At 45.0% G+C, this 23,865-nt stretch overlaps 1 protein-coding gene across 4 annotated transcripts in view; it reads right to left on the minus strand.

Moving 5' to 3' along the window:
* Positions 1-23,865, minus strand: part of COL22A1 (collagen type XXII alpha 1 chain) — a 327,237-nt gene that overhangs the window by 66,643 nt on the left and 236,729 nt on the right. For all 4 annotated transcript variants that reach the window (XM_063643570.1, XM_063643569.1, XM_055287347.2 and 1 more), the window contains 5 exons: positions 21,494-21,571; positions 8,446-8,481; positions 6,768-6,821; positions 5,199-5,243; positions 425-472 (listed from right to left, as the gene is read on the minus strand). In XM_063643570.1, coding sequence (XP_063499640.1) covers positions 425-472; positions 5,199-5,243; positions 6,768-6,821; positions 8,446-8,481; positions 21,494-21,571 — 261 coding nt within the window. The remainder of the gene's footprint in view (positions 1-424; positions 473-5,198; positions 5,244-6,767; positions 6,822-8,445; positions 8,482-21,493; positions 21,572-23,865) is intronic.

Genomic DNA, 23,865 nt, shown 5'->3' on the forward strand with positions numbered 1-23,865 from the left:
CTACCTCAGCCTCCTGAGTAGCTGGAACCACAGGCACATGTCACCACATCAAGCTAATTTAAAAAAAAATTTTTTTTTGGTAGAGACCAGGTCTATGTTGCCCAGGTTGGTCTTAAACTCCTGGGCTCAAGGCTTAAGCAATCCCCACAACAGGCTAGGATAATAGGGATGAGCCACTGTGCCTGGCCTGTATTTAATTTTAATTAATTTAAATTTAGATTGAAGCATGTGGCCAGTGGCTGTTGTATTGGACAGGTGGACTTAGCACATCACCAGCCACATGGTGAGTTGTCAACTAATGGTGCTGCTATTATTATTAATACTACCAAAGAGTTGTTAAAAAAAAAAACCAACGTATTATTAAGATCTCCAATCCCGCCATCACCATTTTCAAAATACATGCACATTTATTGTATGCTTTTACCTTAGCCAAGAGATTTATGTCCCCTGGAGACAGTAGTGAAGAGAGGCCCTGTCAAAGTAAAAAGAAACAAACACATACATACACGCATATAGACAGTAAATCCCAGGCATCTTCAGAAAGCAAAAGGCCTTCAAAATGTGACGTAATGCATGACACACTGTGCCATGCGTGGGATACGGACAGCCCAGTGGATGTCCCAAGCCTGGGAGCCACAGAAAGAAGACTCCTCCAAGGCAGCAGCTGCACAGCCTGCCAGTCCTAGCCAAGTCTGACTGACTGCAGCCTTTTGCCATCCCTACTCTCCTTCTGTTTGCCCCTTCTCTTCTCCCAGTGGTCCCTCTTCCCCACCACCATCAAAACCTGATAGGTCACATGAGTACTGTGGGAGGCAAAGTGGCAAACTGTTTGCAATCTGGATTGTCATGGATCTCCCAAATGAGCAACAGCTGTTACTATCAGTCATTCACAACCTAGTATGAATTTAAGCCAATGTCTTCAGCTCTCCCAGGTGAAACAGCATTTTAAACTTCATTTGTCATTATGGGTTAAAAGTCTTAAATCCAGAAAGGGTATTTCAGAAATCAGGAGTAATTACAGAGCCTCTAAAGGTATGTAGGAGTCTGCAGGTGGCTGAATTCATGCTCAAACCCACCTGACTTGGAGCTATGGATTGTGTCTCTTACAATCATGGCCATTCTGGAACCCAAGACAGGGTGGAGGCTCAGAAAATATTTGGGTGCAAGGAACATAATGCTAGGAAGGGAAATGGAAATTAAAAGGCAGACCCTAAAGGAAAGAAGGGATTCTTAGGTAAGACTTCGAGACTGATGTGCTACTTTGCAAAATTCTAAATTTTGCAAAGAAAAAGGAATACCAGAGGACCCAGGCAGCAGAGGCAAGGTGGTAGACGTAGCAACTAAATGCATGGTGGGTGATTTCTCCTCATTAAGTTTGAGTTTAGGTGCACGAATTACGAATCCACTCTGTCATTTTGGGAAGGCTGAAACCAAGGCAATTTTTCAGGCTATTTCCCCATCCCCGACCCCATGGGCTTTCTGTCCCATCCTGTGGTTAGCAAAACCATGAAATAGGTAACACGAGTTTGTTCAGGGTAACTGCTGCAGTGGCCTGAAACGTGCTGGTGGTGTTTTCTGTGTTGATATGCTCAGAAATTCAATGAACGTTCTGGGCTATTGAAAGAGAGGATTCCCTGAGAGAGACTGGGGTTGAATTAAATCAGATTGGAGGTGCTCAAGGAATTATCCACACTGCAGTGAAAACTCACTTAGGACGCAGCTGCTAAAGCCAAGGCCAAGACCACCCCCCGCTCCCAGTTATCTGAGTGACGTCCTCTGAAGAAAAGACAACCTTTGCTATAGTAATCTATTAAAACTTTTAAAAGGGAAAGGTGTTTTATTTTGAAGCCGTATATGTTTCCTCTGGGAAGTTAATAATAGGAAAGTGTTCATATGGTTCAAATTGGTACATTTTAATGCTGCTGGCATTCTATTACTAGGGATATTCTTACATTGCCATTGAGCCCTTTGCATAATTAGAGTGAGTTATATCAGACACAATGGCTGGGCACCAGTCACAAAGGGACAGAGAATGAGGAGTGGATTTTCAGTCTAGGTACAGTGTGGTCTTGGATACAATTAACATCTTGCTGTGACTCATTTCTGTAAACCTCACAAGTCTCAAAAGACACACAGGACCAGCATGTGGATGGAGGCGGTGGCCTTGTGAAGGTGGACTCAGGATATGGCAGACTGCCATCTCTGCCTTCTATGAGTCAGTCACTCATGTCACCTGTTGTTGGGCCCAGTGGGCTCAGAGAACAGTGGACAGCGTGGGGATGTAGATGCCAGTTTACATCCTACCTAGATCCTCCCCATTCTCGGTGCATCTTTATTCCTAGTGCTGGTTACACAGCCAATAACTGACTTATGGCAGGGTGAAAAGAGCTGTGCCTGGCCTCCAGGTGGGACAGCTTTGTGGTTCCATTCACAGTCCTGAGTTCCATGTGGGATCAGGCAGGGACTAGGCTTGACTTGAACCCACATTTTTTACTGTTTTTTCCCCTGTCATGTCCTGCTTCCCTCCATCCTTGTAGGTTTCTCCTGAGAGCACTCCCTCAATCAGTCACTAGCGTAGGAATCCCCACTGCAGGCTGTGCTTGCAGAGAACCCAATGTGACACAGCAGGAGGATCCTGGAACAGGAATTCTATGCTTCTCTCCAGGTGGGTGCAGCATTGGGGAAACACTTTGGGTCACTCTCTCTACCCACTGAGGGATGGAACTGTGTAATTAAGAATTAGCGGCCGGGCGCGGTGGCTCACGCTTGTAATCCCAGCACTTTGGGAGGCCGAGGCGGGCGGATCACGAGGTCAGGAGATCGAGACCACGCTGAAACCCCGTCTCTACTAAAAATACAAAAAATTAGCCGGGCGTGGTGGCAGTCGCCTGTAGTCTCAGCTAACAGAGAGGCTGAGGCAGGAGAATGGCGTGACCCTGGGAGGCGGAGCTTGCAGTGAGCCGAGATTGTACCACTGCACTCCAGCCTGGGTGACAGTGTTGTCCAAACCTTGCACATTCCAAAGAAATGTCCACGCTGCTGCCTGGTTCCTGGGAATTACCTCTACGCCCTTGGAATGTCCTGCCTGGTAAGAGTGTCTTTGTTTACCTGTGTTCTTGGGTCAAGCCAGGTAGTTAATGCTAACAATATGATTTATGGTGGGTGCCTTGGACACACACCTCAGTCCGACCTCCAGAGAGGATGATGACTGAGTAATTAAGATCGGCCATGTGGGCACTCCATGCCTGTGTGACTGACTCCCAATATAAACCCTAGACACCAAGGCTCCGGTGAGCTTCCATGGTTGCAACACTTTGTGAGTATTGTCACACACTGTGACTGGGAGAATTGAGTGCTGTCTGCACAACTTCACTGGGAGAGGACAAATGAAAGCTTGTATTGGTCTTTCCTGGACTCCTTCCTGTGCACCTTTTTCCTCGGCTGATTTTAATCTGTATCATTTTACTGTAATAAACCATTGCCATGAGCCTAACCGCTTTTCTGAGTTCTGTGAGTCCTTCTGGGAAATCACCGAACATGACGGAATCCCTGAGACAACCATGCCTTATCTGATTAGTGAGCTCGGAGAGACCTGAGAGCCAATGGGCCATACTTGGGACCATTCGGGAGGAGTATGTTCAGTTAATCTAATAGATCTTCTCTCTTCTCTCTCTCTCTCCCTCTCTCTCTCTCCCCTCAGCTTTCTGTTCTGCCACTGACCACCTGAGAGATAATAGGATTACCCACATTGTCAGCTGCATTATGCTGACTTAACTATCTTTGCAGGGAGACGTCAAAGTCCAGATCTGGCAGAGGCCATCTGAACCCCCACTTGACTTCTGGCCTGAACCTCACTGTCCCTGCACTTCACCAGAGCTTTGCACTTTGATAATGAAGTGGCTTCTGTGAGGTTTATTTGGCTGTTGCAAAGCTGACTCTACAGGGGAGGAAACATGAGTAATTAAGGTGTCCCTAACTTCCAACAAGACTTTATGCTCCTCTCATTGGAAGGTCTTCAATGAAAAGTTTCGGGATCCTTAACGGCAGACCAGGATCCCTGTCCAGGTCTCTGGTGTGCCCACCAACTGAGATAAGGGATGCGGGGGTCATCTACACCCACAGGGACATCCGTGCCTTGGGTCCTTGCCTGGAATTTGTAGCAGGTCAGGCTTGCAAAAGAGATAGGCAGCCTCTCAGATCCATCTCAAGGTGAAGCTTCTGCCCAGGTGAGCATCTCACTTTCTGAAACCAGACTTAAAGCCTCACTCTTGAGGCCTGCGATTCCCCAGTCTTGGTTGCTGCCATCTTAGGCAGCTTCTTCCCAAGGACTCATCTCTCTCTCCATCTTCACAGCTGCCTCCCACTCTCCCAGGCCAGGGCATCCCCACTGCTCCTTCCCTAGAGGGTCCACCTATGGCCAGGCTACTCAGCTAAACCTTTGGGGCTTCTCTGGCATTGGAAACTCAGTCAGAGGGTGTCTCAGGAGATGAGGGTGCCTCGCATCAGGGAAGCCTATAGGACTCTTGGGCTGGACTGAGGCCATGCTGCCAAGGACCCAACACTCAGGGCTGTCCCCGTCTCCTCAACCTTTCACAATTTCCCCTGTTCTCACTGTGAGGCAAGAAAGAACGTTTCTTCCATGTTAAACAGAGGGCAACTGGGAAGGCTGACATCACCCAGTCAAGTGCTAGGAAACGGGCAAGTTAGGGATTTGCAATGGGTGCTGCTGTTGCTCATTTGCTCACCCCAGATCCACTTTTCACCTTTCTCTGTCCTGTTCCGTGCCTGGGAGGTTAAACCCCCGGAATGTGTCCTGGGCTGGCTTGCCTGCTGGCCTGCAGTTGAATTCCCCAACTCAAGGCACTGTCAGAAAACTGGAGGGTGGGAGACATCCCTACCTCCTGGCCTTGGGCCAAGTCTTCTGGCAGCAGTGTTGACCCATGACCGAGCTCCTATGTGCAATCCCTTTCTCACCATTCTACTCTCCCTGGGTTTTGAAAACAGGCATAATGGTGGTTAACGACTTCCCACTGTAGTTTATCTCTGAGTCTCACAACAACCCATATTAGTTTCCTCTGCCCACAGTTTTGTCAAAGGTCCCTTTGTTAAAACCTCTTGAACTTTCTGAGTTGCATTCTTTCTCTTGCTTATGCCCTGACTGATAGTCAATATTGATCCAGAACCATAAGATGACATACCGGCTTGCCAGGAGGCCCTCTTTCTCCTGGATTTCCTGGTGCACCCTAAGAGAAGAAGGAAAGAAAACATTAACTGTGATAAGCACACAATCCTGACCCACTCTACCCACACCCTCTGCCAACCTCTCTATCTGCTAAGTGTAACTCAGTGGGAAAAAAATCATCAGACCATGAGGATTGGCACCAATAAAAATGCGTGGTTTCCAGTCTCAGCTGAATACCCAAGGCTTCCCAGGGAGAATTCGACAATGACAAATGTTTAGAACTATCCCCACAACTCCTGTCCTAAACACAAAACTAAAAACAACTCATGCACACAGAACATGTGCATGCATGCACGCACACACACACACAGACACACACACACACATACACAGACACACACATAAACACACAGACACACACATACACAGACACACACATAAACACACCGACACACATACACAGACACACACATACAACATACACACATATACACACATACACACAGACACACACACATACACAGACACACATACACACAGACACACATACACACAGACACACGTGCACACACGCACGCACACATACACACACATATACACACAGACACACACATGCACGCACACACATACACATACACACACACGCACACACACATACACACACACACACACACCCTGTCTTAAACTTTCCCAGTGCTTTCCCAAACACAAGTGGAAGGAATGGCTTTGAAAAGTAGAAAAATACTTCTATTAGACTGGCTATAAGAATGCTGAGAGTGGAACAGTGAAATGTGAGTATTTGGAAGCAGGAATGAGAGAGTAACCTTCTCTTTGGAAACAGAACCCAAGGAAGAGAAGGGAATTTTGTCGTCCCTGCTTATAATAAACTAAAACTACAGAGATGAAAAGATGTATGTCTAAGCAATAAATGCCACTGCTTACTAGTACCAGACACCTTTGTCCTATAAGGACTCATGGTTGTCATTTACCATTTGGTCAATGAGTATGGATCAAGTACCTTCTATGTGCCTGGCATGCTACTAGGCACCAGGAACCATAAGGATGCATAAGACACAGGGGCTCCTTCTTAGAGCTCAGAGATGGCTGAGCAAAGGCCAAACAATGGAGATAAGAGATGACTGTCATTGTCACAAAGTGGAAAGTAACACATCCTCACAATGAGCATCACATCCATCTGTGGAATTCCGTGGAAAAGAGAGAGTCATTCCAGGGAAGGGTCAGGGACAAGTCCCTGGGGAAGGTAGTGCCTGATTTGGGCAGAACTGACTGGGGTATGTAACACATTGACCAAGAAATTAGGGAACATTGTGTGGGATACCCAGGAGTTGAAAAGATTTTGAAAACTTAACACAAACATAGGAAATAAAACTGGATAATACAAAATTATGAGCCACACTCAATAGAAGAGGGAAAATAAAAAGCATGCCCATGGGGCTTCCTGGAAATCCTCAACCGGGCTACGAAGTTGGCCACATAGTAAAGGAGGCCAGGAGATGGTGGAGGGCGGGCTTTCAGGGGTCACATAAGGGCCTTCACTGAGTCCACGACATTTCTTCGTACTTACATCCCGGCCGGCTGGGCCCTGGGGGCCAGGGAATCCAGGTAAGCCTCGTGATCCCTGAAGAAAAAGAAAAGAAGACACTGACACCCCACAATATTTAAACAAATAAAGACACGCCCTCCTTGGCAATAGTTGACTCTCCTTCAACATATGGTCTGTTGCTATGAGGAATCTGATGCAACACGTGTGCCAAAGCACCCTGCTCAGAGCTTACTCAACTGACTGTACCCTATGGAGGTATGTGCTTGACACACAGAGAGAATGCTCTGGAAAACCTTCATTTTGAGCCTGACAACTTGGACCCCATTTGTATAGTTCCCTTGCTTGAGTGAAAGGGACAGCTCCTGTGGTGAGATGGGCCTGAGCTCAAACCCTGGTTCACTCCTTTCATGTCCTATGGATAACCAGCTCCAAGAGCTCTAACTAGGTGGTTAAAGAAGTTTCCTTGTGCAAGACCCAGCACAACACTCAGCACATGCCTGGTGATTACTACTCTTTGGAAGAAAATAATTTCTAGCTGCAATTTTCTGGACAACATCAGGAAACGGCACAGATATCTTTCATTATGGATCTCATTTCCCATAAGATTTTTCCTTAAGTAGGTCTAAAAGTGGGAATTCCTGGCAGTTGCTGGAACTGTGCTACACGGCTGCTCAGGAGCTGACCCTGCATCTCCTGGGCCTTCACAGACCTCCTCTCACACCGATCCCTCTATCTAGAGTCCCACCTGTCTTGCCTCTGCTTTGCAATAACTTGCTGTGAAATCTCACGTCTATCAGTTCACTATGTAGTGCCTCAATTTCTTCATCTATAAAAATGGGTATAAGGAGCCCTGTAGCCCTGTGCTGGGCATGGTGGCTCCCACCTGTAATTCCAGCTACTGGGGAGGGTGAGGCAGGAGAATTGCTTGAACCCAGGAGGCAGAGATTGCAGTGAGCCAAGGTCATGCCACTGTACTCCAGCCTGGTTGACAGAGCAGGACTCTGTCACACACACACACACACACACACACACAAAGCAATCCCTGTCCTGAATTCAGAAATCATATAAATAAAGGTTATTTAAAATACGTTCACATGGCATAAGGTACAACATCATCCCAGTTGCTACAATGCAGCTATTTCTTCTGGGCTGAATTTGTAGGAAATCGCATTTTCCCAGTAAATGCACGCACAGGCATGTCATGGATGGTTGCTGCTCCTAAGAATGAAGGCTTACTGAGAGCCCTCCTGTTGCTTCAGCATAGTCAGTCCACCAGGTCTCCACTGTGGCTTCTGGGTCTTGCTCTGCCCGTGTTACAGATTAAGAGCAATCCCCACATTGGCTCACTGCTGTGTGGTTGGGGTTGGTGAAACCAGGATTCAAAATTAGTTCTTCAGGCAATTTGGCTGAATTCATTAAACCATGGCTGCCCTTCTGTGTTGATGAGATGCCCAAAACAGAAGCCAGTCCGTTTGCCCGACTATACTATAGGTGTGGCATCCCTTCCCTGCTCATATGCACATCTATCACACTCTATTCCACAGGTCAGAGTTCATATGATGGAGAGTCTGCACTGTTCAATCATATGAGGAAATTGCAGAATCTACTTCAGTTTTTGGTGCTTCCCATTTAAAACTGCTTTGATTCGAGCAGGATTCAACCCATAGAAACTCATCCCTTTATTTAGAGCATACTGTACCGGGGGGCCTTTGTCTCCTGGTGGTCCGGAAGGGCCCTAGAAACAAACAAACAAGTAGGTAAGCAAAGTAGAAATGGCATGTTGATGTAAACAAGCTATGGTGTCTATTTCATAGACAGGTCCTCAGTTGTCCTGGGAGGAGTCACTGACTTCCTCCCACCTTGAAGCCACGCTGCCATACCCTCTTGCCACCTACCCACCCACAAATGTTGCTCATGAAAATCTCTCTGGAAGCTCCTCCATTTGCCCCTCAACTGATGCCACCCTATCATCATCCCTGCATGGCTCCTGACACCTGGGTCCAACTCTACTTTGTAGCTCTAGTGTGAGGTTGAACCTGGCAGCCACGACTTCTCTGTATTACACCCCCTTGGAGATGCACTGGCTCTTTCTGCTCGGGAAAGGATGGGCATGATAACGACCACATTCCCCAGCCACAGCCTTAGTGGCTGAGGCTGCAGTAGTCATGCTCCCTTCTGCAACAAGGGGTGCACGCGTGCACGTGCACACACACACACACAGATATACAGACACACAGACATAGCTCTGGCATCCTCCACTGTGCCCAGTTCTTTTCCCAGACAGAATTTGGCTTCTAGATATTATGCTTAAGATGCTACTCACTGATTGACTGGAAGGCATTCACATGCATTTCCAAGTCTTGCAACGACTGGGACAGTCCCTTGCCCCTGAGGCTTTGCTATGCTTGTGCATTTCCACGAAGATTCTGTCCTGCCTTTCTACCTGGAAACACTCTTGTCACACTCTGGTTCTCCTTTGAGAAATCCTGCCTGTGGAGAGCCTCCTCTGGCTTCTCCCAGGGTGCTCACTGGATAGTCCCCGCCCCTGTACGCACCCTGCCTAAGACTGAAAGTCCAGCATTGTTACTGCCTGTTGGCCCATTCCTCTTCACTGAATGGACTGAATGCTCCCATGAGGTGGCTGCGGAGTCTGCATTCTTACCATGCTCTCTCCAGCACTCAGCAAGTGCCCTGTGCATTGCAAGAACATAGCCGACTACAGCACAGCAAATAGCATTTGATCAAAATGAAAAATTTAAAGCACAAGGAGAACTTGAGAATCAATGCCAATCATCCTTTCTTTTCACTGACAATCAAACTAAGGTCCAGAGGAGAGAGACAGAGACCTGCCCAAGCCACGCCAGGAGTCACTGGCCAAGGTGAGGTTAGTCCCACATCCTGCCCTCAGTCCAGTGCGCCCTGCATCTCCCTGTAGCACAGCCCACGAGAATGTCCCTAAGGTATTCCCGAGAGAGCAAAGTGATTTCACAACAACGCCAAGGTTCCTGCAGTATGGTGGCAGGGGTAACCTAAAAGCCTACTCATTAAATATGCCCCAGAGCTGTCTAATGATAAAATAGAATAAGCATCATTTTAAGTGTGTAGCTGGGCACTAGAGAAAGTAGAGAAATCTCCAGAGGTCTAGAGAAAGAGACAACTGAGAAGCAGTGCCCTCAATCTACACAGACCTGCCCTGGAGGGGAGCAGAACTCTGAGAGCTGTGTACGGACAGGAAACGAGGCTGGAGGCCCTTTTGACTAGTAAGTTGAAGCTCAGAACAGTAAGTAAAGGCAATCCTTCAGTAGGTTATAGCAGGGGTCCACAGGCTTTTTCTGCAAAGGGACAGACAGTAAAGTGAAGGGGTAGAGAAGAAAACGATGTCAAGGAAGCTCACCCATCTTTGGGATGCAGATGCATGATGAAGGAAGCCTCCTCTGAGAACTCACCCTCAGGGCCCTGCCCTTACAGGCATCTGGTAGCTCTAAGTCAGAAGTCCTGCAGAACTTCAGCTCAAAGCCAATGTGCCTACACACAAGTCAATTTCTGGGCACCCAGAAAGAAAATCCCCAAGGAGCATACAGAGCAGCTAAAGGATCTTCACAGAGAGATTCCCAAAGGACACCAAACTGCAATCTCAAATTACAAAGCTGTTCACCACGAGGACATAACAAGTGGTAGAATTGAGTTTCCACGAACTTCGGAGGATGGGGTGGTCAGATACAGGCAATAAAAAAGGTCTATTAAAATGACTACATATAGAAAAAAAAAGAAAGAAAACAGAGAAAATAACATGGCATTATCCAGAAAGATCTGGCAGGTATCAAAAGAGCCAGAGTACATTTTTAGAAATAGAAATGTAGAGTCATTAAAATAAAAAAAATGTAATAACCCAGGTTAATTTGAAACTAATATAAAATAGGAATTTCCCAGAATAATTGTCTTTAAGAATCATGGCAAATGTTATTTCCTGAAGAACCTATGCAGAGTGGCAACTGAACTAAAAAAAAATATATATATATATATAATTCTTAAGACACACAATGATCATGACTGAACAGTGCCAAATCACAGTAAATTTCTGAAATTATTCTTTTTTTCCTCTTGACTAAATGAATGATAAATCACCAGAATATAGCACATTTGCTTCTCTCTCTCTTGAAATCTGAAAGAAATGATGAATCATTTCTCAGAATTCTATCTCATTCCAGAAATGACTGAAAGAGTCATACAGACACATAGGGAGGTCTGGCTAGGGAAACAGAGATGAATGAAAAACTCACACCTGCACAAACAAAGGGGACTTCCAGCAATTGGTCTATATGCCAGGAGTGGTCCTATCTGCTCCATACACGGATCGTCTCACTATAACCCCAATCAGAGGCCTACAAATTGGTATTATCAACATTTCATTGCTATAGATGGAGAAACTAAAGCTAAAAGCCATTAAATAGCTTGGCTAAGGAGAAGCAGAAAAAATAATGGACTCAGAATTCCACCTCTGGTCTGTTTGACTCAGAAGCCAGTGCTTCCTTCATTCTACCTCACTGCTTCTGTCAAGATGTAGGTCAGTGGTGCACATGGGCCGCCATAACTGCATTTGAATTGTGTTCCTTTCACAGTAGTTCCCAGGGAGGATGGAGATGGATTCCTTAAGGAAAGGGTGTGAGGGATGGTTTGTTATTGGCCTGGGAAATGTCACATCATTTGAGAGTCACTGTTTGTTTTCAAATTAAATCCCAGGATCCACTCTGAGCATTTAACTTGTTTACCATACCAGGCTCCAAGTTATTTCTTATGTCCTTTAATAGAAAATCCACTTTGAAGGATGTGTTGTTAAATTAAAGGTCTTCATTTCAAATCTTAGCTTATCAATCATCAGCTGTTTGACCTTAAGCAAGTTAATTAGACAGCTTCTCTGACCTTCACTTTTCTCAACTGTAATACAAATCTAGAGTATCACCTTGCCTTGTGTTATCAGAAATAAAAGAAGATACTATAAGTAGAGAAGCAGGCAGTGCCCAACCATAAAAGGTGTTCCCATGTCTATTCCGTTAGTCTACTTTTTAAGAAAGATAAAGGTGTGCTGAAGAAGGGGATTGTACAATGACCTTCTAATGTCATTCCTGTATCTGAAGCTCAAACATGTTTTCAACAATTACAACCCTCTTCTCTGAAATTATGGCCTCTGTTGTGTTTGTTCAAGAGTCATTTTACCCTAATACCCAGATTTGGGCCTTAGATACCAGTTTCCATTAAGAGAAACTACTACGACTTCTTGAAGAAATGACTGATCAGAGACCTGGAAAAGAAATGTACACGACAAACCTAGAGAGAGAGAAAGGAAACCATCAAAGACTGCTAGGTTTGTGTCAAAGGTAATCAGAATCGACTTAAACAGACCCCCACTGGCAGAAGACAAGACAAATTGAGCATCAAAAGGAAGACAAGCTGCAATAATTTAAAACACATCAAATGTGTTTATATCCCCGAGTTCAAAATTATTCTTAGAACAACAACAACAACAAGCATCTAATTGGTCCTCTTTGCAAGATGCTAGGGAACCAAGTCATTATTTGAAAACAAGGGAAAGGCTTCTAGCATTTATATTCTGCCTTCCACATGTCCTGTACCACTGAATATCCAAAGGGTACTTTAGGGAACTTTTCTCTGTATAGAACTATTCCAGCTAATAAAGAAAGAATGAATAGAACTAGAACAGCGCCAGTTTGCAACCCTTGATGTACTAATTGGTGGGAGCATTAGACATCACAGGGTGAATGCATCACAAAGAGGCTCCACCAGACATCATGTGCCTCCTGCTGGATGAACACCCCACCTGTGAAGTCTTGCCAACAACATCAAGCCAGAATCAGATCAAGCTTAGCTGAACCACAGGGACAGAGGAACGCATTGAGCTATTACATTAACAAATGCCAGACGGTGGAAAATTCTATCAGACTAAAAAAAAAAATTTGAAACATCCAACCAATCGCTATATGTTTATTTGGATCTTAAAGAAACAAACAAAAAACACAGAAGCGTGACATGTATGAAATAATTAGAAATTTTAACACTGACTAGATATTTGATGGTGTTATGGATTTTTAAGGGGTATATTATAAAATTGTGGTTCTGTTTTTTAAAATTCTTATCTTTTAGAAACATATACTGAAATATCTACAGACAAAATGTGTCTGGAATTTTGCTTCAAAATAATGGAAGGTAGCAGATAAGAGGAAAACTGTGGTCATTGGCTGTGGGATCCTGGCACTAGTTGTGGCTATATGGGTGTTTATTTTACTGTTCTACCTACTTTTAGTATATCTGAATTTCTCCATAATAAAAATTTATATATATATACACACGCAGACACACATGCACATATATATCACACATATGAATACACTTACATCTGATACACACGCACAGCCATGCTATTGGTGTTTTCAGACAACTACAGTAAAGTTTTACAAAACTGAAAGCTCCGTATGGCTTTAGATACGTGAAACACATTCTCTTCTTTCTCTGCTATCAGGCTGTTCTAAAAACCAGCTTCCCTTCTCTCAGAATTGATCACCTCTTTGTTCCTCCTACCATAGACACAGATCTGAAAATAAAGTGAGCTTTTATTCTCCGTAATCTTTGATCTGAGTGCCTCACGTGTGTGCAGGCCTAGTGCTGTGTGCTGGGGTGGGTGGCCGAGTGGCTGCAGGGCATGGAGCCTGCCTATGTGAAGCACTACAGGTGAGAGGAAAATCTCTGTTGTAATGATTGATCAGGTTCAGTGAGTCAGGGTTACGGGATGCTTAGAGATACTGGCATCAGCCCGAGAGAGTTTGAGGAATCTTTGCCCAGAGAGGGGACAGGAGAAAAGAGGTTTAGTGGGATGGGGGGCTTCACAGGTAGAGAACAGGATGAGGCAGAGATGTCTCTGGCAGAGGAGGGCACTAGGCAAAGAGGAGAAGTCAGACTCTGTGCTCAGAGAGTAGCAGGGGTGCCTCCAGGAATGCCCCGGGGAAGCTGGGGTCTGAAGGAGAAGGGCCCGAGCACCTTGCTGGAGAGGCCTCTGAAACTACCCACCAGGCAAGAGGTGGGCTCAGATCCAGGCTTTAGGAGGACACTGTGGCTGTGGAGGTGGAGAAGGGGTCAGAGGGAACAGACCAGAGGCCAGAGGCCAGGCAGCTGGGGAGACCAGCGGGAAAGCCGATGAATGATGCAGGGGCAGAGTGAAGCTGAGCAGGAGTGTGGAAATGCAGAGCAGGGAGCGCCGGAGAGGACTCGGCCACGGCCATGGGGTCTGCTAAGGAAGCAGAGATGAGGGTCCTGGAGGCCGGTCAGGGCAGTATCTGGCCTTTCCCATGTCCGGTACCAAGAAGCCTTTCTTGTGCTGGCTTTAACTGTGCAGAACCAGAAACAGCCTAGGACAGCCCAGCTCCTCCCACCATGCCATGAAGGAGGCTCCTGGAGCCACAGGGACAGCAGAGGCTGTCTTCTCGCTTAGAAACAAAGAGTACAGACTTCAGGGCGAGATCAACGCAGGTTCAAATGCCTGCTTTGTCTCTCACTAGCAGAGTGACCAAGGCCAGCTGCCTGAACCTCTCTGAGCCTGAGTCTCCTCATCTGAAACCTGGAGACGATGATAGTTACACCTTACTGGACTGCCGGGAAGACCAGGGAAGGCAGTGGCATGTCAAGCCAAGTGCCCAGCATGTTAAGTGTGCCTTAGGAATTATCGCTGAGAACAACAAAATAGTTTGTTTCATTTAGAAAGGAGAGTTCCCAATCAGAAGTGTCAGTAGAAACTTCTTTAAAAACTATTTACTATTTTCTATCTCTATCAACAGAAGAAACTCCTAAGACCTTTTTTTTTTTTTTTTTTTTTTTTACTGCTTCACGTTTCATTTTGGTGTACATTCTTCTAGAACCAGGTTCATTTTTCCAGTTTTGTAGAAAAATAGATGTTCCAGCCACCTTTTACTTAACTGTCTAGTCTTTTAAGACCAATCAGTATGTTCCCTGGAAAGATGAATAAGTCTCATGACTAATTTTTAAAAAATTCTTTAAGACAAAGAAATAACTTTCTTTTTTTACTCCCAAAGCACAGTATCTCAACAGCAGCAGCATGGAGTCTTGCTCTGTCACCCAGGCTAGAGTATAGTGGCACGATCTTGGCTCACTGCAACCTCCACCTCCTGGGTTGAAGCGATTCTCCTGCCTCAGCCTCCCGAGTAGCTGGGATTACAGGCACCCACCACCACACCCAGCTAATTTTTGTATTTTTAGTAGATATGGGGTTTCACCATGTTAGCCAGGCTGGTCTTGAACTCCTGACCTCAGGCAATTCACCTGCCTCGGCCTCCCAAGGTGCTAGGATTACAGGTGTGAGCCACTGCGTCCGTCCATCCTGAGATTTTAATACAAAAACCAACTGTGGGAGGCTCAGCTCCTGGTTATACATGAAGCAATACAGGAGCCCTAGAGTCTGGGAGGTGGTGTGTGGCTTTATACCTTCCTCAGCCTCCTCCTTCACTGCCCACAGGACGCAGCTCTGTGCACCGGGCAGGGCAAGAGTGGATCTCAGTGAATCAAGCCCTGCATATTCCTTGAGCATCGGCCATGGGGGCAAGGCTGGGAGCTGGGGCCTAGGGTAACCACGGACAAATGCCCAGTGTTCCCAAGTAGCATCCAGACAAGATGGGGGTACTCATAACTAAGGAATCTAGCCAGCCTAATTCTTGGGACAGCCTGAGTAGCTTTGGTTCTTATGATCAAAGGAACTGGACTAAAGCAGGCAGATGAGACATGAATTAAAAAACAAAACAAAACAAAACAAAACAACACAGGCTAACCATGGAAGTCAATCGTGCAGGAGCAATCATGCACATAAAAAGCCACTGGTAGGCTGGGCACGGTGGCTCACGCTTGTAATTCCAACACTTTGGGATGCCAAGGCAGGTGGATGGCTTGGGCTCAGGAGTTTGAGACCAGTCTGGGCAACAGGTCAAAATCTCATCTCTACAAAAAATACAAAAATTAGCCAGGCATGGTGACTCACGCCTGTAGTCCCAACTACTCAGGAGGCTGAGGTGGCAGGATCATTTGAGCCCAGGAGGTTAAGGCTGCAGTGAGCCATGATCACGCCACTGCACTCCAGCTTGGGAGACAGAGGGAGATCCTGCCTCAAAACAAACAAAAGAAGAAAAACAAAAACCAAACAAACAAACAAAAGCCACTGGTGAGTGTGAAGACTTAAGTGAACATGAACTTTCATTACTACAGTTGACCCCTAGGTAACATGGGCTTGAACTGTGTACGTCCACTTAAATGCAGATTGTTTTCAATAAATATAGTGGAAAATATTTTGGAGAGTTTCAACAACTTAAAAAAACTGTGAAATGACCCAGTGGCCTAGAAATATTGAAAAATTAAGAAAAAGTAAGGTATGTCATGAATGCATAAAATATAGAGAGATACTAGTCTGTTGCATCATTTAGTATCATAAAATATACACAAATCTATAATAAAAAGTTACAATTTGTTAAAATGTGTGCACACAAACACAGACCATACATGGCACCGTGGCTGTTGAGATAAATGTAAAGAAACATACATGCAGCATTAAGTCATAACTGCATAAAATTAACTGTAGCCAGACCGTAGTACTATAATAATTTCATAGCCAGCTCCTATTGCAATTGTGGTGAGCTCAAGTGTTGTATCTGCTTAAATGCTATGTGATTCTAATCATCTCTGCCCGAACAGTCTGTCTCTCCAGTAAATTGCGTTACCGAAGTAAAAAGCGTTCTCTCACAGTTCTTGCGGTTTTTTTTTTTTTTTTTGTAGTGTTTATTGCAATACTGTAAACACTGAATAACACCAGAAAACTCATATGAAGCACTACAAGTGATGCTGGAAGTTATCCCAGGGAGCAGAGAAAAGTCATAATATTACAAGAAAAAGCTGAATGGCTTGATGTGTACTTTACACTGAGGTCTGCAGCTGTGGCTGCAGCCATTTCCAATGGACTATTCTTACAAGCAGACGACACAAACTTACGGTATCAATAAATACTGTACAGTACTATAAATGTATTTTCTCTTCCTTATGATTCTTTTCATAACTTTTTTCTCTAGCTTGCTTTGTTGTAAGAATATAGTATATAATACATATAACATACAAAACATGTGTTATTTGACTGTTTGTATTATCAGTAAGGCTTCCAGTCCATAGCAGGCTATTAGTTAAATACTGGGATAGTCAAAAGTTATACTCAAATTTTCAACTGAGCAGGGTCAGCACCCCAACTGTCACATTGTACAGGGGCCAACTCTATGGTACCCCTGCTGGAAGAGTGGTTAAGGGCATTTGCTTGGAGTCAGAATGCTGGGGTTCCTGTCCTAGCTCTACCATGTCCTAACGGTGACTTCAGGGAAGTGGCTTCACATCTCTGTTTCCTCATTTGTAAAATGAAAAGTGGAATCCACCTGCTAGAGTTTCTGGGAGAAACAAACGAGAGACTATCTGTGAGATAAATGAGAGGTAGACATGGAGGCCTTTGCTCACTCTTGTCCCTGCAAGTAGGCAGTTTATGTTGGCTGTGGTTGCTATTACTCTAATATTTCAGTGGCTGTTATCTTTATTATTAATATATTATTCCTTGGAAGGTGGGGGAATGAAAAAAAAAATCTTCTATTAGGGCACTTGAGATATTTGTTTGCACATAATGGGGCCATGCTTCCTGCCACTCTTAGGCAAGAAGGCCCACTGGAGGGCAGGGAGCCTGGGAATTCTGTCCCTTTTGTATGTGCATCCTGAATGCCTGGACCAACTGATGTAAGGCATCAGTACAACTAATTCCAGGGAGGGATGGTGAGAGGCTCAAAAAGGGAGGTCATTTCAGGCTGCAAAGTCTGAGAAAGACATCAGGCAAACAGGATTGCTATGACATCACTGGGGCAAAGGCAGGGAAGCAGGTATTATCACCAGTATTATCATGTTGTAATCCTCCCAATTTCCTTGATGCTGCTGCAGAAATTGCTGGCACCTGATCCATCAGGAAACTGAGGGCCAGAGTAGGAAAAGCAAGTCCTGGGTTACATGTGGGACCTTGTCTTCACAAACCCCAGCTTCTTCAGTCAAAGTAATTTGGACTTTAATCTGTCCCAGGGCCTAAGTAGGCTCATTTTGTAAGCATCTTAAACATTGCTGAGGGAACATCAGAGGCAACCTAAAGATTAAAGGGATTTTTGTTTGTTTGTTAACATCTTGAAGTGGCAAGCCAAAACCCCAAACAATGGCCTCATTCATCCCCCTGCCTGGTGACAGTGCAGAGATTGGCAGACAGAGCTCCTGGCTCCCTTCCAGGGAGTCATTGCTGCCCTGGATGCCAAAGGCATGGGAGCATGACACCACAGGAGGAAGGAAGCGAAGAGCAACTTACTTACAGTGGATTTTTTTTTTTTCCAGACAGAGTCTGGCTCTGCTGCCCAAGCTGGAGTACAGTGGCAGATCTCAACTCACTGCAATCTCCACCTCCCGCGTTCAAGCAATTCTCCTGCCTCAGCCTCTTGAGTAGCTGAGATTACAGGCATGCGCCACCATGCCTGGCTAACTTTGGTATTTTTAATAGAGACAGGGTTTCACCATGTTGGCCAGGCTGGTTTCAAACTCCTGACTTCAGGTGACCCACCTGCCGCGGCCTCCCAAAGTGCTGGGATTACAGGCATAAGCCACCATGCCCGGCCCCAGCCGGATCTATCCTTAATGTGCCTTCTTTGAGGGATCTCACAGAAGATTAATGGAAATGAATAAATCCTGCCCATCCTGCCAAAGCCACAAAGCGAAGTGTTGCAGGGGGAAAAGGACTGGTTTCAGAGGCTGTGGGAAGTGGGTCTGTACCCTGGCCCGGCCTTGGGCTGGCTGTGTAGCATTGGCCAAATCACATCACCTTCTGAACCTCACATTGTCCACCTGGAAAACAGTGATGTAGTGGACAGGTCAGTTCCCTCCTGCCGTGTTCCCTGGGCACGCACCTGCCCAGGGGCTTTCTTTAGCCACAGGTGAATGCTTGGCCCAAGCACAGGGAAGGCTGAGAGTTTCTGGGAGTCGACTCCCCAGGGAGCAGCCTCCAACCAAATACAGGCAGGAGGTGGTACAGAAACACCCCAGCTCTTTCGCTCCCTTTGCAGAACAACTCTGCAACAACGCCATGTAGTCACTCAGGGGCTGTCGTATAGGTGAGTCCCAGGTACCCACGGTGGCCGTCTGCTCAGTAATATACCCTCCCCTTGGCTTGCTTGCTTTGTCTGTCTCACTTTATCACTTCCTAAGTAGTGATTTCTAAGATCAGCTCCCAAACTCCTGGCTCTTGAATCCCCTTCTTAGGGGCTACATGGGATCCCAGCCTTAACGAAAGGATAAAACCAACTTGCCCAGGATCAAATGGGGAGGTAGATGTGGATGCTTTGAGGCCCAGCACAAGACATGACACAGGACTTCTCAGCTAATGGCAGTGTTCCTATAAAGAGGCAACTGCATCCCCAATGAACCTGACAGGTACCCACCCCCATGCTGACCCCTTCTTCACCTCGTCCACACACCTTTGCTTAGCTCAGCATATCTTTGCACACTCCATACAGATTTCCAGGCCGTTAGTGGCCTGGGCTGTGGCCAGAGATAGGATTTATGAAAATTCAATAAGGTCTTATTCACCACGGAAGCTTTTAATAAGTCCAAGTGGTAGCCAAGACACTAAACAGTTGATTTACAGCCTCTTGACTAGAGCCAGCCAATTACTTTTCAGGTGGACTCACTTAGGCAGGAACATATTTCATGGGTGATTTTTGCTGGCTCTTCGGTGGCAAGTGGGGTGAATTGTGTCCGCCTCCACAGCCAGCTTTCTGTAAGGGCTGATAAGGTGAATCTGCAGGGAGTAAACAGGGTCACGTAGAACCCTGGTAAGTGATGGGGGTGCCTCATTCAGGTTATGGGTCTGCAGTTTCACTTACAACCCTTTCTCTAAGCTAAAGAGCAATTGCTACATGAAGCAGCATCCTAACTCCAGCAGAAGGGGCCCTATTAAAGGAGAATTTCAGAAAGAAGAAGGCATAAACTATTGTGTTCTCTCGCTGCACTTTTTGTTGCAGTGTTCCATCCAGTTACAAAGAGACCAAGCAAAAATAGCCAAAGAACAAAGGTAAAATGAATGTAATGAAGTGGGCAGTTTTGGCTGAGAATGTGTTTTAAGGAAAACAGTTTTACCAAACTAGACATTCGCAACGGCATTCCACACGCCTCCTTCCATGGTTTTCAGGAAGATCTAAGAAGACGCAGAGCCACCTGGTCTTCTTGTCACCATGAAACGACCCCTTATTGTGAGTGGGTAGAAATAACAGTGAGGGGGTGATTTCTGGTGTGGAGGCCAGGAGGCCTGCTTCAAAATGGGAGGATGCAGGAGAATTTCAGGGAGAGAGTGAGAGGCCCAAGAACTACGCTGGATGTAAGAGAACCACAGAAGAAAAGGAAAGGGGGATTTTATTTCACAAGTAATATTTTGGGTAATAAATTGGATTTTCCTTCTTATTCTTTGAGAGTCATGCATGAAGAATGGTATCACTCGTAATCACTCTTGGTCGTGGCCTTCATTTATTGAATGTAATACCAGACAGAAACTAGACCATGTATTACTCCAGTTTATATTCAAGTTGCACTTAATAAAGATAAAGTTAGATTGTGCTTTTTGGTTAAGATAATAGTAACAACAACAATAATACATGGGTAGTTTAGGTATTCCATGGCTTAGCAATGGCATTTGAAAAGGACTGAGTATTTGAGCTTCTTTTAAACAATGGCAAGACAGGGCTTTCAAGGACAAAGTAAATGCACTTTTAAGGTGCATTAAGAGGGTATGATGTCTTTATCAAAGAATGGACTAAACAGAAGAAAAGGCTTCAAGGTTGTCAACTGGTCTTATGTCCCAAAAACTATCATTCAGTAAAGAAGGAAAGAAAATATGTGTTCTTTGTGGTACAAAAGGGAGAATTAAAAGCAATGGGTGGAAACTACAGGATACCATAATGTTATTCTCAATGAAAAAAAAAATTCTACTGAATTCCCATTATCTATGGAAATATATTTTTAAACTGCAGAGCCAGATGTACTGGCTTTGAAAGAAGTGTGCCTTCTATTTCTAGAGGCATTCAGGTGGAGGCCGAAGATATTGATAGCAATCCCCAACCTGAACGGGGACACACTTCATTGATTCTTAAGATCCCTGTAACTCAAAGTTTTAGCAATTCTTAAAGCTATCACCCCTAGTGAGTTTGTAAACTAACACCTAGTAGACTGATGTGAATTATTCATTAAAACTAGCAGTGGCTCACATCAGTAATCCCAGCACTTTAGGAGGTTGAGGCGGGTGGATCACAAGGTCAGGAGTTCAAGACCAGCCTGGCCAACATAGTGAAACCCCGTCTCTACTAAAAATACAAAAAATTAGCCAGGCGTGGCGGTAGGCACCTGTAATCTCAGCTACTCGGGAGGCTGAGGCAGGAGAATCACTTGAACCTGGGAGGCGGAGGTTGCAGTGAGCTGAGATTACACCACTGCACTCCAGCCTGGGTGACAGTGTGAGACTCCATCTCAAAAAAAAAAAAAAAAAGAAAGAAAAGAGTGTTTCTGCAGCAGGTCCAACAGGAAATGGCTGTATGTCCTGAAAGCAAGTAAGAGCTGGATAAATAAAGACTTACAGGAGGGCCAGCAACCCCAATGCCTGGGTCACCACGGCTGCCAGGAGAACCAGGGATCCCAGGAGCTCCTCGATCCCCCTAGAAAGAGAGAGAAATAAGATCAAGATGTCAGTGCCAGGAAGGAGAGGGCTAGGGTACAAAATGAATCATGCTTCTTCTAGAATCCTGACTGCAGGCTTCTTCTGCCACCTGGCCTCTGTGGGTCATGCTGTAGTCTACCCAGGCAGCCCATCATCCCACTCAGCCCAATATTCAGGGGCTACAGCCCCCAACTCAGATTATACACACCTTTCAAGTACGACCATTCCCGGACCAACCTTGACCATGGCTCTAAATGTGATTATAACAATATGGCCCTCCCCATGTGACCATTGTCCAAATCTACCATGCTTTCTTTAAACCACATCAGACCCTCATCCTAACTATACCCCAGATTTGCACCTGCACCCACATTTCAGTTTAGATCCCAAATAACCCATAAATTAATTTATCAATTCACCAATAATTTACCAAGTACCTACATTTTGCACATCATTCTTCTGGATGTGGGAGTGAGGAGCCTAAAGGGGACCGAGATAAGACCTTGGATGTCAGAGGCCTGGATTTAAGTTCTGGTTTCAACACCTATTAACTGTTAACTTAGGAAAGTGATGAGTTCCTATGCTCTAGTTGCCTCAGCTACAAGGGGAACAGGACAGGAGCTGCCAGGTCTGCAGATGTTGTGCTCATTCAATGAGATTATGCAGAGAGAGTGCTTGGCACAGAGCCCAGCACAGCACTGAACCTGAGCTAGGAGTTGTGTTTGCTTCTGTTCTCGTTGTACTGCCATGCTGGACTTTGATGGAAAAGGAAAAAGGAGGGAGAAATTGAAAAAGGGAAGAAATTTTGTTTGCCATTTCCTGGAGAACAAGGTCGAGGACGAGCCACGCCTTATTCGTAATTTCAAAATCCTCAGCCCTTAAAAACAAGTGTTGATCTCAACTCAGTTGGCAGCAAAACCTGACTTGTGCTATGTGCAGTCTTTGGTTATTCCATTTTGTGTGAACATTTACATATTTTTGTCGCCTAAGGATTAATGAGCTTGATTAGGGGTGTTGCCCCAGATACTACCATAAATGTCATTATGTGTATATTTTGCATATTACTACCTTTCCAAAATCGAAATTAAATTTGGCCCAAAACCCACATGGCCCCAATAGTTTTGTGTAGGAGGCCGTGATCCTGAGCTTATTCAGCCAGCTGAACCACAGTCAAGCTTGAGGCCAAGATGGCAGGTGATCTTGCTCAAGCCACTTAATATCTCTGGAATGAGTTAACTCGTATGACAAATGGAAACAGCCTCAGAAGCTTGTTATGAAAAGCCAATGAGATAATGTTGCAGCTAATTAAGGTAGAACTCGATATTGCTAGGTAATATGTTGCTTTATTAAGGTTTAGATTATTGTGCATCACAAAATATCTCATTAATGGCTCTAAGATGACTTGCCTTTCCTATAGTACAACCATTGCCTGGATGAGTACATAAGCTATATATTCATTCGACTAATGCTTATTCATTCACTGCAAACCATATTCTAGATTCCAAGCCCAGAAGATTACTCAGTCATAAGTCCTGCCCATTGTCAATACTCAGTGCTAAGTTCAGAAGAGAAGGGATGTTCATGGGGATATGAAGGAACAGACCTTGCAAAGTTCTCACAAAAGACACAAACCAAGATCTAAATCTCTCACTAGGTCTCCTTGATATCATTTCTTCCCCTGGTCCCTCTGGGCCTCTGAGTCACACTACCTGCTGTTTCTGGGTCCCTAGGAGTCAGTAACATCCCTTGCCCTGCCCTCATCTCTGCCAGTAGTTCCCTCCTCAAATTTTCTGTAAATTCTCAATTAGTCTAATCTGTTTCTTTAGAATAATATGATATGAATGGTTCTTGGAAGTTCAAGATACTTTGGATCCCTGGAAAATCTAACTACTTTCTATGGGGAGGTTGGGGAATAGAGGGAGTAAAAAAAAAATAAGACGAATATGGAAACAAGTGTCATGAACTAAGAATGACCATCATGACATGTGATTTATCTGTCACCAGCTCATTGTAGCAATGGAGAGGGGCACGTAGGAAGATTTCAAGCTGGTAGTCAGGTGATTCTCGGTCCAGTCTCAGGACCAAATCAACCTCATCCTGTGACCTTGGGTAAGTCCCATAACCTCTCTGCATCTTTGGGTCCTCATCAATTAAAAAAAGTTCCATCAAATCCCCATGTATCTTATGAAGACATTTAAAAACAACTATATAAGGTTGAGAAATACATCGTATATTATGGTTGCAATATTATCACTTATTTATTATTTCTTTATTTTTGAGACAAGGTCTTGC

The sequence above is a fragment of the Symphalangus syndactylus genome, chromosome 7 (assembly GCF_028878055.3).
Source record: "Symphalangus syndactylus isolate Jambi chromosome 7, NHGRI_mSymSyn1-v2.1_pri, whole genome shotgun sequence".
In the NCBI taxonomy this organism is placed as follows: Eukaryota; Metazoa; Chordata; class Mammalia; order Primates; family Hylobatidae; genus Symphalangus; species Symphalangus syndactylus.